This window comes from Molothrus aeneus, chromosome 20 (assembly GCF_037042795.1).
Source record: "Molothrus aeneus isolate 106 chromosome 20, BPBGC_Maene_1.0, whole genome shotgun sequence".
Classification (NCBI taxonomy): Eukaryota; Metazoa; Chordata; class Aves; order Passeriformes; family Icteridae; genus Molothrus; species Molothrus aeneus.
Genome location: NC_089665.1, coordinates 6,142,970 through 6,155,805, shown reverse-complemented (window position 1 = coordinate 6,155,805; position 12,836 = coordinate 6,142,970). Strand labels below are relative to the sequence as shown.

The 12,836-nt window shown below is 45.8% G+C and overlaps 1 protein-coding gene across 2 annotated transcripts; it reads right to left on the bottom strand.

The window, feature by feature from the left end:
* Positions 1-753: 753 nt before the first annotated feature.
* Positions 754-12,563, bottom strand: KCTD7 (potassium channel tetramerization domain containing 7). Of its 2 annotated transcripts, none has more exons than XM_066563683.1 (5): positions 12,517-12,563; positions 7,559-7,751; positions 6,700-6,869; positions 4,512-4,690; positions 754-3,593 (listed from the first exon to the last, which is right to left on the bottom strand). In XM_066563683.1, the coding sequence occupies exons 2-5, from the start codon at positions 7,700-7,702 to the stop codon at positions 3,217-3,219; spliced, it is 870 nt and encodes a 289-aa protein (XP_066419780.1). In that variant the 5' UTR covers positions 7,703-7,751; positions 12,517-12,563; the 3' UTR covers positions 754-3,216. The 2 variants fall into 2 exon arrangements, with proteins under 2 accessions (XP_066419780.1, XP_066419779.1); XM_066563682.1 differs by having other exon boundaries at positions 12,426-12,521.
* Between the last annotated feature and the right edge of the window lie 273 nt (positions 12,564-12,836).

Sequence of the window (12,836 nt, the reverse complement as noted above, 5' to 3'; positions counted from 1 at the left end):
GCACACGGCCGGGCGCGGTGAGGGTGAGCGGGGCTGGCACACGGCCGGGCCGGGCCGGGCCGGGCCGGCACACGGCCGGGTTACTGCTGTGAATGCACCCACAGCTCCTCTCCTCTGTTTTTTGCTATCGAGCCCTCCCAGCGTGGCGCATTCCCGCATTCCCCTCCCTTCCTTCTCCAGAGCCCGCAGCAGCTCCTCAGGGCTCCAGGGCCCAGCCCTGGCCCCACACGAGCACCCCAGAGCTGCCTTGGGGAAATACAAAAATACCCGCTGCTATTTCAAACTCCTCTTTCCGTGCACTGCTTTACGCAGCGTTGTGTGCTGGTTTGCATCTCTCTTTTTTTGTTTGGGTTTATTTTTCTCTTTTTTTTTTTCCTCAGCACTGTGAGACAGGGAGTGCTTCAGCCGGACAGATGGACAGAAGGAAATGACTTCAGACCAAGGGGAAATTCTTCTGAACAGAGGCAGAAAGTTCTTTTTGAGCAGTGCAGAAGCAGGGGCAGCTGCTGTGCTCTGTCCCAGGGATGGGTGGGGAGGGAAGGATGGGATCAGTCATTGCAATGATCCATCCCAGCCCGTGTCCCTGAGCACACGCTGCACCAGTGCCTCTGCTAAGGAGATGATAATAAACACCTAAATGCCATTAAAGCAGCCCGGGACAGAGATTCCTGGCTTAATTTTCATTTGCAGTCAGGCAAAGCACACTCAAATCCCAGGGAAGGTGAGGAAAAACAGCAGTGGCTGCAGACCAGATGAGCCAGAATTCCAAATATCATAATTTATTGCACAACATAACCTTTATATCCACGTTTTCTTCTATGTGTTTTAAATAAAAAACATACAGATTATATAATACCTGAACTGAAAAGTCAAAAGTATTAAGAAATAATACACTGCAGTACTCACAGTATTGAACATCACACATCAACATAATTATTAACAAAACACATTTGGAGATAATTCCAAACCCTGATCGTTAGCATCCAGGCTGGATTTTCAAAGGCATTACGGGTTACAATGCATAGACACATACAATTTATAATTCAGCAAAACAAAATCCATTTATAAAAGTCACAGTGAAAGTGGAGGTAAACTTATACTAAGCTCGTGTAAGTAAAATGAACTATGAACTGCTGCTCTGGAAAGTGATTTCCAGTTAGAGAACTATATACAGGAGATGGAATTATCCTCTGAAATCAGCTTCTTTGCAGAAAGATAATCAAAGACTGGAGGGATTTTTTTTTTTTCATAACCCAAAATTTAGAATTATCTTGGGTCCTGTGTGCAGTGTGTGAAAACCTAAAAACATCTCCAGGGCTCAGTAATGCCAACCACAGCTTAAAGCCAGCGGGGTCTATAAATTGTCCAGGGTAAAATGGAGCTACAAAACCTTTAATTATATCAGTAATTAGATTTTTAATTAATCCAATGGAATGCAATATACAAATATTTCCTTTTTCTTTCTCTTTAAGATTATTTTGAAGCCACTTCAAGGGGATTGGGGTTTTCTGTACCTCACAAAACAATAAGATTTTCAGACTTTTCTCCCTCTCAGTTTTGGGCTGAATTCAGTAGTTAAAATTTGGGATGTGGTTGCTCGTGTCAGAAGTACAAAAATGAAGAAAATATGATTCTGCAGTGGCTGACTCTTCCAGCATGGAAAGGAATTTCCTACAGTTTTAGAGTGGAGAAGTATCTGAATATGAAGTTTGAATTTTGTTTTTTCCTTCTATGACACCAAGAAGGGTCAAGAAGAAGGATAAAATTAAGATTTAATTGTCTGAAAATATCATCTGACTTTAAGTCTAAAATAAAGTTTAATATCACAGAATGTAAAAAGAGTCAGTAATAAAATAATATACATTAAATATTCCTCTTACTACTGCTAATAGGAACATACAGGGTTTTCTCATTTACCAAAAGCCTTTGCAAATGACCTGATTCTAAAGAGCTTTTTTTTGTAAATATTGTAAACATTTAAAATTTCTAAGGCTAAAAACAGGCACAAGTCTTCCATGAACAGTTATTATTCCTAAAAGCATTAAGGAATATATTCCAGATCTGCTATTCCTTTTGATAACAACAGAAATAATTGAAGTACAACATTATAATTCACAACATATGTTCTTAATTAAAAAAGAAATACAGCTTAACCCTGACAACAATTATTAATATATAAGGAATATTCCTTTTTTTTTTTTAATTATCTAGTACATCAAAATGACATTTCCAGATCTTTGTGTTGGGTGTGACTCAAACTTTATAAAGCTGAAGGAGGAACTAAAACATTTCTAAGAGGGTAAAACTGAAACGTCAGCTTTAGTAGCACCCCAGATTCCCAAAAATGCAGGAAAAATCTGCAATTCCATCCTGAAGCCACGTGGTTGGTGGCACCTTTGAGCAGATGTTCAGCCACTCCCCTCCATCCTTTGCTTGAGGTGATTCTGTTTTGTGCCTCGTTAAGGTACCTGAGCCAACAGTCTGATTTCAGGCTGGTTTTTCAAGTTTCCAGAGGTTTTCCCAACCCCTGCCAGCAGGCTGATCCCAAGGAATGTGAGCAGCAAGGCAGCTGCCGAGAACATTTGTCCTTTAAGTGCCACCACACTCATCACCAGGTGATCTTGATGTCCTCTAGAAGTCCTTTCACCCCTTGATGTGCCACCACACTCACCACAAGGTTATCTTGAAGGAACATTTGTCCTTTAGGATCCTTTCACCCCTCAGTGCCACCACTAGGTGATGTTGAAAGAACATTTGTCCTCTAGAAGTCCTTTCGCCCCTCAGTGCCACCACAAGTCACCACTATATGATCTTGGAAGAACATTTGTCCTTTAGGAGTCCTTTCACCCCTTAGTCAGCCACCACAAGGTGATCTTGAAAGAACATTTGTCCTTTAGGAGTCCTTTTACCCCTCAATGTGCCACCACAACTCACCAGATGATCTTGAAAGAAGATTTGTCCTCTAGAAGTCCTTTCACCCCTCAGAGCCACCACACTCACCACAAAGCAATGGTGGAAGAACATTTGTCCTTTAGGAGTCCTCTCACCCCTCAGTGCCACCACAACTCACCACCATGTTCTTCCAATGATCTTGAAAGAACATTTGTCCTCTAGAAGTCCTCTCACCCCTCGATGTGCCACCAAACTCACCACCAGGTGACCCTGAAACCACATTTGTCCTCGGGGAGTCCTGTGGTCCTTTGCTGTGCCCCCCGGTCACCACCAGGTGATCTTGAACTCGTAGATGGGGCGCTTGCAGTAGTAGTGGTTGATGAGGTGCTTGTCGCAGACGCCGATGCACTGGTGCTCCACGGTGATGCCGCGGGCAGACAGGTCGCTGACGATGCAGTGCAGGAGGTCGTAGACGTCGGCCACGGCCTCCCAGGGCCCGAAGGACACGTCCACCTCGCAGTGGTGCTCAAAGAGCTTGGCCTCGCTCTCGCTGCGCTCGAAGCGCAGGGAGTTGAAGTGGGGGCACTCGTAGGGAGTGATGGGCATCTCCTCCTTGAACACGCACACCTTGAGCTTGGCAAACCTGGCCTTCCTCTGCATGGCTCGCAGCTTGGCAATCTCGATTATGCGCTCCAGGTGGTCTGGAGGAGACACAGATCGAGGGTCCCAAGGAAGGGCCGGGGGAAAGAGATCAAAAGCAATTATTTCATGTGGTTATTTCATGGGAGACGTTTCACTGCTGCTGTTCTCAGCATCATATTAGCAGCATTAGTAGCAAATCAGTCTCAGTTATCTGGTAAGCTTGGTGGCCTTATTATATAAAATATATATATAAAGTAATATATTATATAATTACACAATTAATATATTATATTGTATTTTAGATATTCTATAACCACATCTATAATAATTATATATAATAAAATTATATATGCAATTATATATATTATATAAAAATAATATAGAGAATAATAAAATCAATCTCCATTATCTGGTGAGCTTGGTGGCCTTATCATATTAAAAATATATATGAATTAATACTTTATATAATTACATATATTTATTTATATTTATATATTATATAACTACATATATAATAATTATATATATATTATATATATAATATATATAATAATTATATACAATAAAAATTTGATATGATATTACATATATTATATAATATATAAAAGATAAGATATAGAATAATCAAACCAATCTGGATTATTTGGTGAGCCTGGTGGTTTTATTACATGCCCAAGTTATCTGGCCTCACTACAAGGCCAAGTTTATTCCCTTGCAAGTCCTGACAGAACAAATGCAGACAAATCCTCTCATTTGATAACATTACAGCCTAATCTTGCTCCCTTCTAAGCACACAAATCCACACCCTGGGATGCAGCAGGATGTGGAGACCTCAAAGATCCAAACAGCATAAAAAATACAGAATAAACTTCCCAGCTGCAATGGGATCAGTCTGGGAGCTGGGAGCAGACCGAAGGCAGAGGTTTGACACTGCAACCCCACTAGAAGAAACAGTCAGTACTACTTTGTTTATTTACCTTTGTAATATGGCATTAGGCCCAGGAAAGCTTGTCTAACTTTTTCTCCTTTAAGAGGCTGGATATCCTCTAGATTGTCTAGCAAGGGTCCTATGGAATAATACTGAGCTTCCTTGTACACTGACCTCACTCGCTCTCGGGGGGGCAGCTCACCAGATCGTAGGAAGTTTAGTATGTCTCTAAAAAAAAGGGAAAAAATATCATTAACAAACACATTTCTGCCAAAACTGCTGCAGGTGGGAAAGGACAGGAAATGCTGGATATTCACTGTTTGCTCTATTGAGACAGTAACTGAAATAAATGAGCCATATTCCCAACATTTGTTTGTAAAACAGTTTGCCACGCTCAGCTTTCCAAGCCATTATTTCACATTTTGCCTCAGCTGATGTCAAAACTCATTTGAAAAAATATCAGCAGATTTTAAACCAAACATTCATTGTGGAGGAAACCATTTATAACACAGATGAGGCCAGAGTGTTTCATGGGAAAGAAATTGTGGTCACCGCATTTCAAATTTAGGTCTGGGACAAAATAAACTTCTGCATTTTCCCAGAGAATCATTTTCATGGACATTTTATTCCACACAGATCCAGCTGAATGGATGGGGCATCTGCAAAGGTTTCTCATCACAGATCAGGGCAATTTACAGAACAAGAATCAGAATTTTTAAAGAAGAGACAGAACATTTCCTTGTAGTTCTGAAACACTGTTCAGCAGCAGCATCTTTTGACAGAGAGAGAAATCACTTTGTAAGTATTAACCAACAAAACCCTTATCAAATAAACAAAAAAAAAAACACTTTCTAAGTGTTAACCAACAAAACCTTATCAAATTAAAGAAGCATTACTGCAATCTTAGAATGGCAACAAATACAGCACCTGCTAACCTGGCTCTCTGTTCCACAAGTATTTTCAATGAGGTTGATAAGAACACAAATTAATTGGTTTTTCAACAATTGCCTCATGTAAAGGCACAAGTTATTCTAGAATAAACACAGTGGTTTAATCTACCTCTGTCCCAGATCATGGTACAACCCAAAAGTGCTTTGAAAATAATTCAATGCTCCTCTGTTGAAGGCAATAAGGAAATGTCTATAAAGAAGCAACAAGAAATTTGGGATAAATTGCAATGTGTGCTTTGGGCAAAAACCTGAACCCATGAACACTGATCACCTTTCTTAGCAATCTCACCCCAACTCAACAGAGCAGTAGTAATCATGGTTAGTTTAGTTAAAAATAAAATAAAAGTTGAGCACTTAGGAAGGAGTCCTGGAGGTGAAGGAATATGGCAAACCAACAAAAATAATTTAGAAAAAGAAATTCTTTAAAGGCTTGTGCTTTATTTTAGCAGTTATATCCCATTTAAAGATTGAAAACATCATATTTTCAACTGTGTAACTCATTCCTTCCATTCCTCCTTCCTTAAAGATATTGAATATCAATTAAAACCCAGTGCTGTGCAAAGGAGTTTCCTATTTCCAAACACATCTTTAAACCATCCAAACACCTTGATACCTTGGAAGGAGATACTCTAGGGGAGACAGTGCACAAATCCAAAGCATTTCTTGTTTTTCTTTTCCCATTGCACAAAGAATTTTTAACTGCATCCTGTGATGCTTTGAAGGTGTGCAATGTTAAATGCTGCACTTTAAGGAAAAGAACTGTTAAAAACAAGTTTAAAAGGTTCCATTTAAAGGGAGGTGGAAACATAAAGTAAATAACATTTTACTAACCAATAACAAAAATTAAGGGATGGATATTGGGAAATGGACATTTAGGTCAGTGTATGGGGTTGACCCCTGGCCTGTGGATAATCACTCAATGTCCGGACAGAAAGTTCTAGATGGAGGGGATAAGATGCTGAGTTACATTTAAAGGAAGGTGGAAACCTAAAGTAGATAACATTTACTGATCAATAAGAAAAATTAAGGGATGGATACTGGGAAATGGACATTTAGGACTGCAAATGGAGAAACACTTGGGGGGCTGACCCCTGGCCTCTGGCCAATCACTTGATGTCCTGGACAGAAAGTTCTAGATGGAGGGGATGGGATGCTGGGTGATTGACAGCCAGGGTGGGGAGGGTGGGGATCTGGGGATGATCTCAGCAAAGGAAAGGGATGACACAGGTGAAGGGAGGGGATACAAACCCAAAGCAGTACAAAGTATAAAGCACCCTGGAGCCCTACCCGAAGTAGGTGCCGTCCCTGTCGATGAAGTAGCGGCCCTCAGCGTCCGTGGGGATGTAGTGCCTGCCGCTGAACATGGCTGCCAGCATGGTGTCCTCGTACCTGCGCAGCGTGGACAGCCTGGTGGTGAAGAACATCCCCCCCACGTTCAGTGGGACAACTTCTGGGAACTGCAAAAGCAACCAGGACATCAGAAAGGAGCTGCCACGCCTCTGCAGGGGACAGCACAGCTGCCTAAAGGGCACTTGTGCTTTGCCAATGGGCGGTTCCTGCCCCACTGCCACGGATCAGGGAGCTCTGAGGGGTGAAAATTTGGATGTTTGGCTGCTGGGAGGAATCAGGGAGTGGTTTAATTGTAGCTGGGAATCTGAAACAGCAGAAATCACTCAGCTGGAGTGGCAGACATTTGAGATATTAATGCCTCCTCTCTTGGCTCTTTTGGGGAAAGGAAAGAACAAAACAAAACCTCTTTCCCAGCCTTACACAGAGAGAAAAAAAAGGGAAGAAATCTCAGGTCAACCTTGGGATTTGCACTCTGCTGGTTCCTTTACACAACCACACTATACTATACACTGCAAAAAAAAAAAAAAAAATTGCATTTGTTTACATCAGGCCTAAAATCTTACTATCACATCCCAGGCTGCCTTAAGGAGCAGAATAAACACTTAATTGCATGTCTCAAGTCCAAACCTGGATGGAACGTGTAAGTAAAGCTGCCGAGCTACCCAAATACATTCAAGAGACTGAGTTTTATTCAAACGTGTTAAGCGAGCTGAGCATCCACAAGGAAATCTTGAATTCCTCAGCACCTGAGCAGTCCGTGCTGCCGCGATCATCCCCGTCTCAGGTGAGCTCTTACCTGCTGGGGCAGCAGAGGTAGCGCTTGTCCTGCCTGGGTGGCGGTGGGAGTGGCCGGCTCTTGGAAATCATCCTCTGCATCCGAGCTCGACATGGCATCATCCGGGGTGGCACTGGCTTTGCTCTGCCCCGTGACTACCACCATCCCTCTGGCTCTGGGGAGCAGCTCTGCTGGGTAGGAGGCCGTGGCAGTGCTGAAGGGAGACCCAAATTAATCACCCGGATTACCCCGATCGCCGCGCGCTCCCCGCAGCGGCCGCGTCACCCCGAGCGCTCCCAGCAGCGGCAGCGTTATTCCCGGGAGGAGGAAGAGGAGGAGGAGGAGCAGGGATGAGCGGGGATGCCGGGCACCCCGGAAAGGCTGCGGGGACCGCTGGTCCAAGGCCCTCCAGCCGCCGAGCCGCTGGCAGGGGCTGGAAGAGCCCGGCATCCATTGGCTGCACGGTGCAGGGAGCGATTGGCTCCGGCGCGGCTTTGCAGGAAAATGTCATTTGCTGGGAGAATTTGGGTGGCCGCTGTCCCAGCCTGTCCCTCGCCAGGGGCGGGATGCAGGAACACGGCCCTGCCAGGGGCGGGATGCGGGGACGCGTCTCTGCCACATTGGCGACACCCGGCTCCGTCTGTCACCTTCAGCCGCTCGCCGGCAGCGGGGCCGGGCACGGGGAGGGCTCGGCCGGGATCTGGAATGCCCTGGGAAATGGGAAAAGCGGGATTTCTCTGCAGCCGGGGAAAGCGGGCGTTTCCCTGCCCGCTGCATCGCATCACGGCACACACGGGATGAGAGACGCGAATATTTAACTCTCACAGCACACACGGGATGTGAGACACGAATATTTAACTCTCACAGCACACACGGACCTGAGACACGAATATTTAACTCTCACGGCACACACGGACCTGAGACACGAATATTTAACTCTCACGGCACACACGGGATGAGAGACGCGAATATTTAACTCTCACAGCACACACGGACGTGAGACACGAATATTTAACTCTCACAGCACACACGGACGTGAGACACGAATATTTAACTCTCACAGCACACACGGACGTGAGACACGAATATTTAACTCTCACAGCACACACGGACGTGAGACACGAATATTTAACTCTCACAGCACACACGGACGTGAGACACGAATATTTAACTCTCACAGCACACACGGACCTGAGACACGAATATTTAACTCTCACAGCACACACGGGATGAGAGACACGAATATTTAACTCTCACAGCACACACGGACCTGAGACACGAATATTTAACTCTCACAGCACACACGGACCTGAGACACGAATATTTAACTCTCACGGCACACACGGATGTGAGACACGAATATTTAATTCTCTTTAGCACGCTGCTAATTATCATCTGAATTTAACACCTCCAAGGCTTCTTGGTCCATCCTCAGCGGGAGAATGGGATGCACGGACAAACTTCACGATAAAAATAACAATTGAAAGGGAAGCCCGCTGCTCTCCTTACACTGTTATGTAAAATCCCTGCTCCCCAGCAGCATCACAACTCCCTAACAAAGACATTCCACCACCAGAGGCTTTATCCACCTCCAAACCTTCTCTCAAATCACTATAAAATACAGAAAGAGGAGGATTATTTGCACAAGCACATCTGGCATATTTATGTATTAACTCAAGGATGCTTCCCCTCAAAATCAGGAATAAAAAACGACATAAAATTTTCAAAAATCTGCCTTAATAATGGTGCTAACAGTCGCTGTGCACACTGTTAGATCTCAGCTCTTAAAGGAAATATTGAGTTCAGAGTGAACTCAGACAGAGCTGGGATGCTCCTGAGCAAAACAGGAACTTCATGGAGACCTGAGCATCTCCACATCTCCTGAAAATCTCCACATTCTCTGGGAGTGTCCACAAAATTTGGAGATGAATCCAGGATCCTGTTTAACACCCTAATAAACACAGATAGTAGCTACTGTGCAGTTCCAAACATCATGAAGATGGTTGGCTCAGCTCAGAGGGATTACATTTCTCTTCTCTACAGTTCATAATAATTTTTCACTCCAGCCCAATGCACAGGCAAATAAATAAGGATGGAAGAGCTTCTGAAGGGCCACACCCTATTAACAATTTTAATATTTGTCCTAAAACAAATTTTATTCTGACATCATTAATTGTCCAAACAACTCAACTGTGCCTCACAGATAAAGAATAGACACAATATAAATGAAAGATTCTTTTGTTAGGAATTCCTTTAAGGAGGTAAACAAATCATCAGCCAGAAAAAGCTTGCAGATCAGCATTTATGAGATGCACAATCAAAAATTGAGGGTGAGCTTGTATTTACTCTGAAAATATTATTTATAAAGCTGCCACTTGACACCAGTGCTTTGGCTGCTATTTTGAGTTCTCTTTAGAGTACTCAAAAGAACAAAAGATTGACCAAAAATGTGTTCTTGGTCTGCATTTTTCAAGGATGTCCCATAGATTTCACTAAATGGAGTTTAGTGAGAATAAACAACATTCACTCTATTAACTGTATCAGCATTATTGACCACAGAATGGGTTTTTGGGGTAAGTTCATCCATTTGGCACTGCACCAAAAAAGGGCCTCTTTCCTAAGAGAGCTAGAGGCCTGAGAAAAAGAGATTTTTCTCCTTCTTTCATAATCTCCTTCAATATGACACCAAGGTTTAAGAAAAAAAAGCTATGAGACAGCATTAATTGTGCTGTGCTCAGGATACCAACCTTCTGTGCCATTGGAACATCCACACAGCACAACCCCTCAATCATAAGGTTTAGGCCATGATGAGAGCAGGATTTGGAGAACAAGGAGTGGCAATAAAAGGACCAATGACTGACAAGCTGAACCTGGTTTTTGATGTTCACTAAAAGGTGAGTGAATTCCCTCTCTGGGCTGGCTTCACCTGCTCACTCAGGGAGCAGTGAAACAGAGCTGTGCTGACAGGAGCAGAGTCCTCCTGAAAGAAAGCCACCAGTTCATCTCTGCATTCCATGGAGAAAACACATCCACCTGAATCCCACAACAGTTTGGGTTGAACTGGACCTTAGGGATCATCCAGTTCCACCTCCCTGCCATGTCCACAGAGCAGGCTGCTCCAAGCCCCATCCAAACCTGGGCTGATCCTTTTCTTTGCACTCAAAGCACCTGCAATAATTATTTTAAACTATGTGTAGAAATATTCCTTTGTTAAATCTCTCTTTAAGTTTACAGAATTTATTTCTTTAAACTGAGCAAATGCCTCCATTTCGCTTTCAAATACATCTAGGTCTAGATCAACAGAAAACACCACCAATAAATAAAATTATCATTGAATCAAATATCACATCAGCAGCATCCAACTCTACCAGAAATGCCTCCTTCCAGTCCTTCCACCTGTCATTTAAAAGCAGGGATTGCTTCCTGGAGCTTTGGGGACAGCTCAGTAAATGAGCTGGCCCTGCCAGTTTGCCTTCATTCCCCAGAGAATGACAGCAACCCTTGAATTGGGCTTGATGCTGAGATTTATAAAAGCTTTTCAAGGCTCTGCTGTTCTCTCAACTTCTCCATATTGGTTTAAACAACTTTTTCTTAAATACCTTCTGAGGTATTTTCTTAAATACCTTCTGCACCAGTGTTGGCAAAGTTACAAACCCAGTAAAGTTACATACCAACAGAAAATGACATACTGGTTATACAGTCAAAGGCTTTTCTATCAGGGTTCTGATGAACATCACAGGAGTCCCACACAAACTCCTGTTCAAAGGTCACTCTTTGGGATGTGCTTTTTTGGGGAGATACCAACTGGATTGTTAGAAGGCTCCCCCTTTTTAAAGAGAAATGGGGTAAATGAGACCTGATTTAGGAAAGTCTGCATCACCAACTTCAAGAGACAGAGATGATTGTAAGGTTTGTGTGAACACAGAGGGAAAAGACACAACATCCAGTAAATTCCAATGAATCTATGTCAGAGCAGCAAAGAAACATCCTGGAAGAGGGGCAATAAACTGGACTGTAAAATCCCAGCATCTCCAGTCACAAACAGCACAGAGTATGATGAAAGGGCAACACAACTTTGCAGCTGAGAGCAAAGACAGGGTGTGTGGGTGGGCAGAATGGGAGTGTCCATCCCAGTGGCCCTGCAGGACAGCAGGGACACCTGGCCGGGGCTGGAGTGACCATGGCTGAAGGACAGCGGGGCTGCCCTCGCTGCTGCTGGCACTGCCCCTCATGGAATCCCGCAGCTCTCAGGACACCGGGGCTGGCACTGCCCCTCATGGAATCCCACAGCTCTCAGGACACCGGGGCTGGCACTGCCCCTCATGGAATCCCACAGCCCTCAGGACACTGGGGCTGGCACTGCCCCTCATGGAATCCCGCAGCTTTGAGGACACCGGGGCTGGCACTGCCCCTCATGGGATCCCACAGCTCTCAGGACACCGGGGCTGGCACTGCCCCTCACGGGATCCCACAGCTCTCAGAACACCGGGGCTGGCACTGCCCCTCACGGGATCCCACAGCTCTCAGGACACCGGGGCTGGCACTGCCCCTCACGGGATCCCACAGCTCTCAGAACACCGGGGCTGCCCTCGCTGGTGCTGGCACTGCCACTGCCCGTCACGGAATCCCGCAGTTCTCAGAGCTCGGAGCCGTCTGACAGCTGTAGGAGCACAGGCATCACCACAGGGGCAGCACAAACCAGGCGGCGGCCACGCCAACACTCCGGCAAATAACCAACAATTCATTCATAACTAATTAAACATTAACTCTCACATTGCCAGGGTGACACAGCCTGACCGGCGCCACCGCTCGCGAGGGGCTGCCCCGGCCGCGGTCCCTCCGCTCCCCTCACCCCTCCAGCCCCGCGGCCTCCCCGCCGCTCCCTCACCTGCCGCGGGTCGGTAGCGGAGCCCAGCCGGGATGGAGGGGATGAGGGAGGGCTGAGGGGAGCGGGGCCGGCTGTCCCCGCCCGCTCTCACCTGCTGCCCGCCCGCGGCCGCGGCTCCGCTCCGGCCCGGGGGGAGCGGCCGCGCCCCCGCGTCACGTACGGGCCCATCCGGGTCCCGGCGGGAGGAGCCGCCCCGGCGGCGGCACCGGGGCGATCCCGAGCCCTCAGCGCCGCGCGGCTCCGGGAAGGAGCGGGGGAAGGAGCGGGGGAAGGAGCGGGGGAAGGAAGGAGCGGCCCCGGGAGCAGCGGGGCCGCGCTGCCCTGAGCCGGCAGCAGGGGAGGCCCCGGGAGCGCGGGGATCGCCCTTCCTCAAGGCACTGCAGGTTCATCCGCACCACACACGAGAAACGG

Bases quoted from the DNA above. Each gene is read 5' to 3' on its own strand.
- KCTD7 (XM_066563683.1), bottom strand. From the start codon at position 7,702: ATGGTGGTAGTCACGGGGCAGAGCAAAGCCAGTGCCACCCCGGATGAT. The intron at 4,691-6,699 runs GTAGGGCTCCAG...CCTTTTTTTTAG, and splicing joins AGGGACGGCACCTACTTCGG to AGACATACTAAACTTCCTAC. The intron at 3,594-4,511 runs GTAAATAAACAA...TGTCTCCTCCAG, and splicing joins CCTAATGCCATATTACAAAG to ACCACCTGGAGCGCATAATC.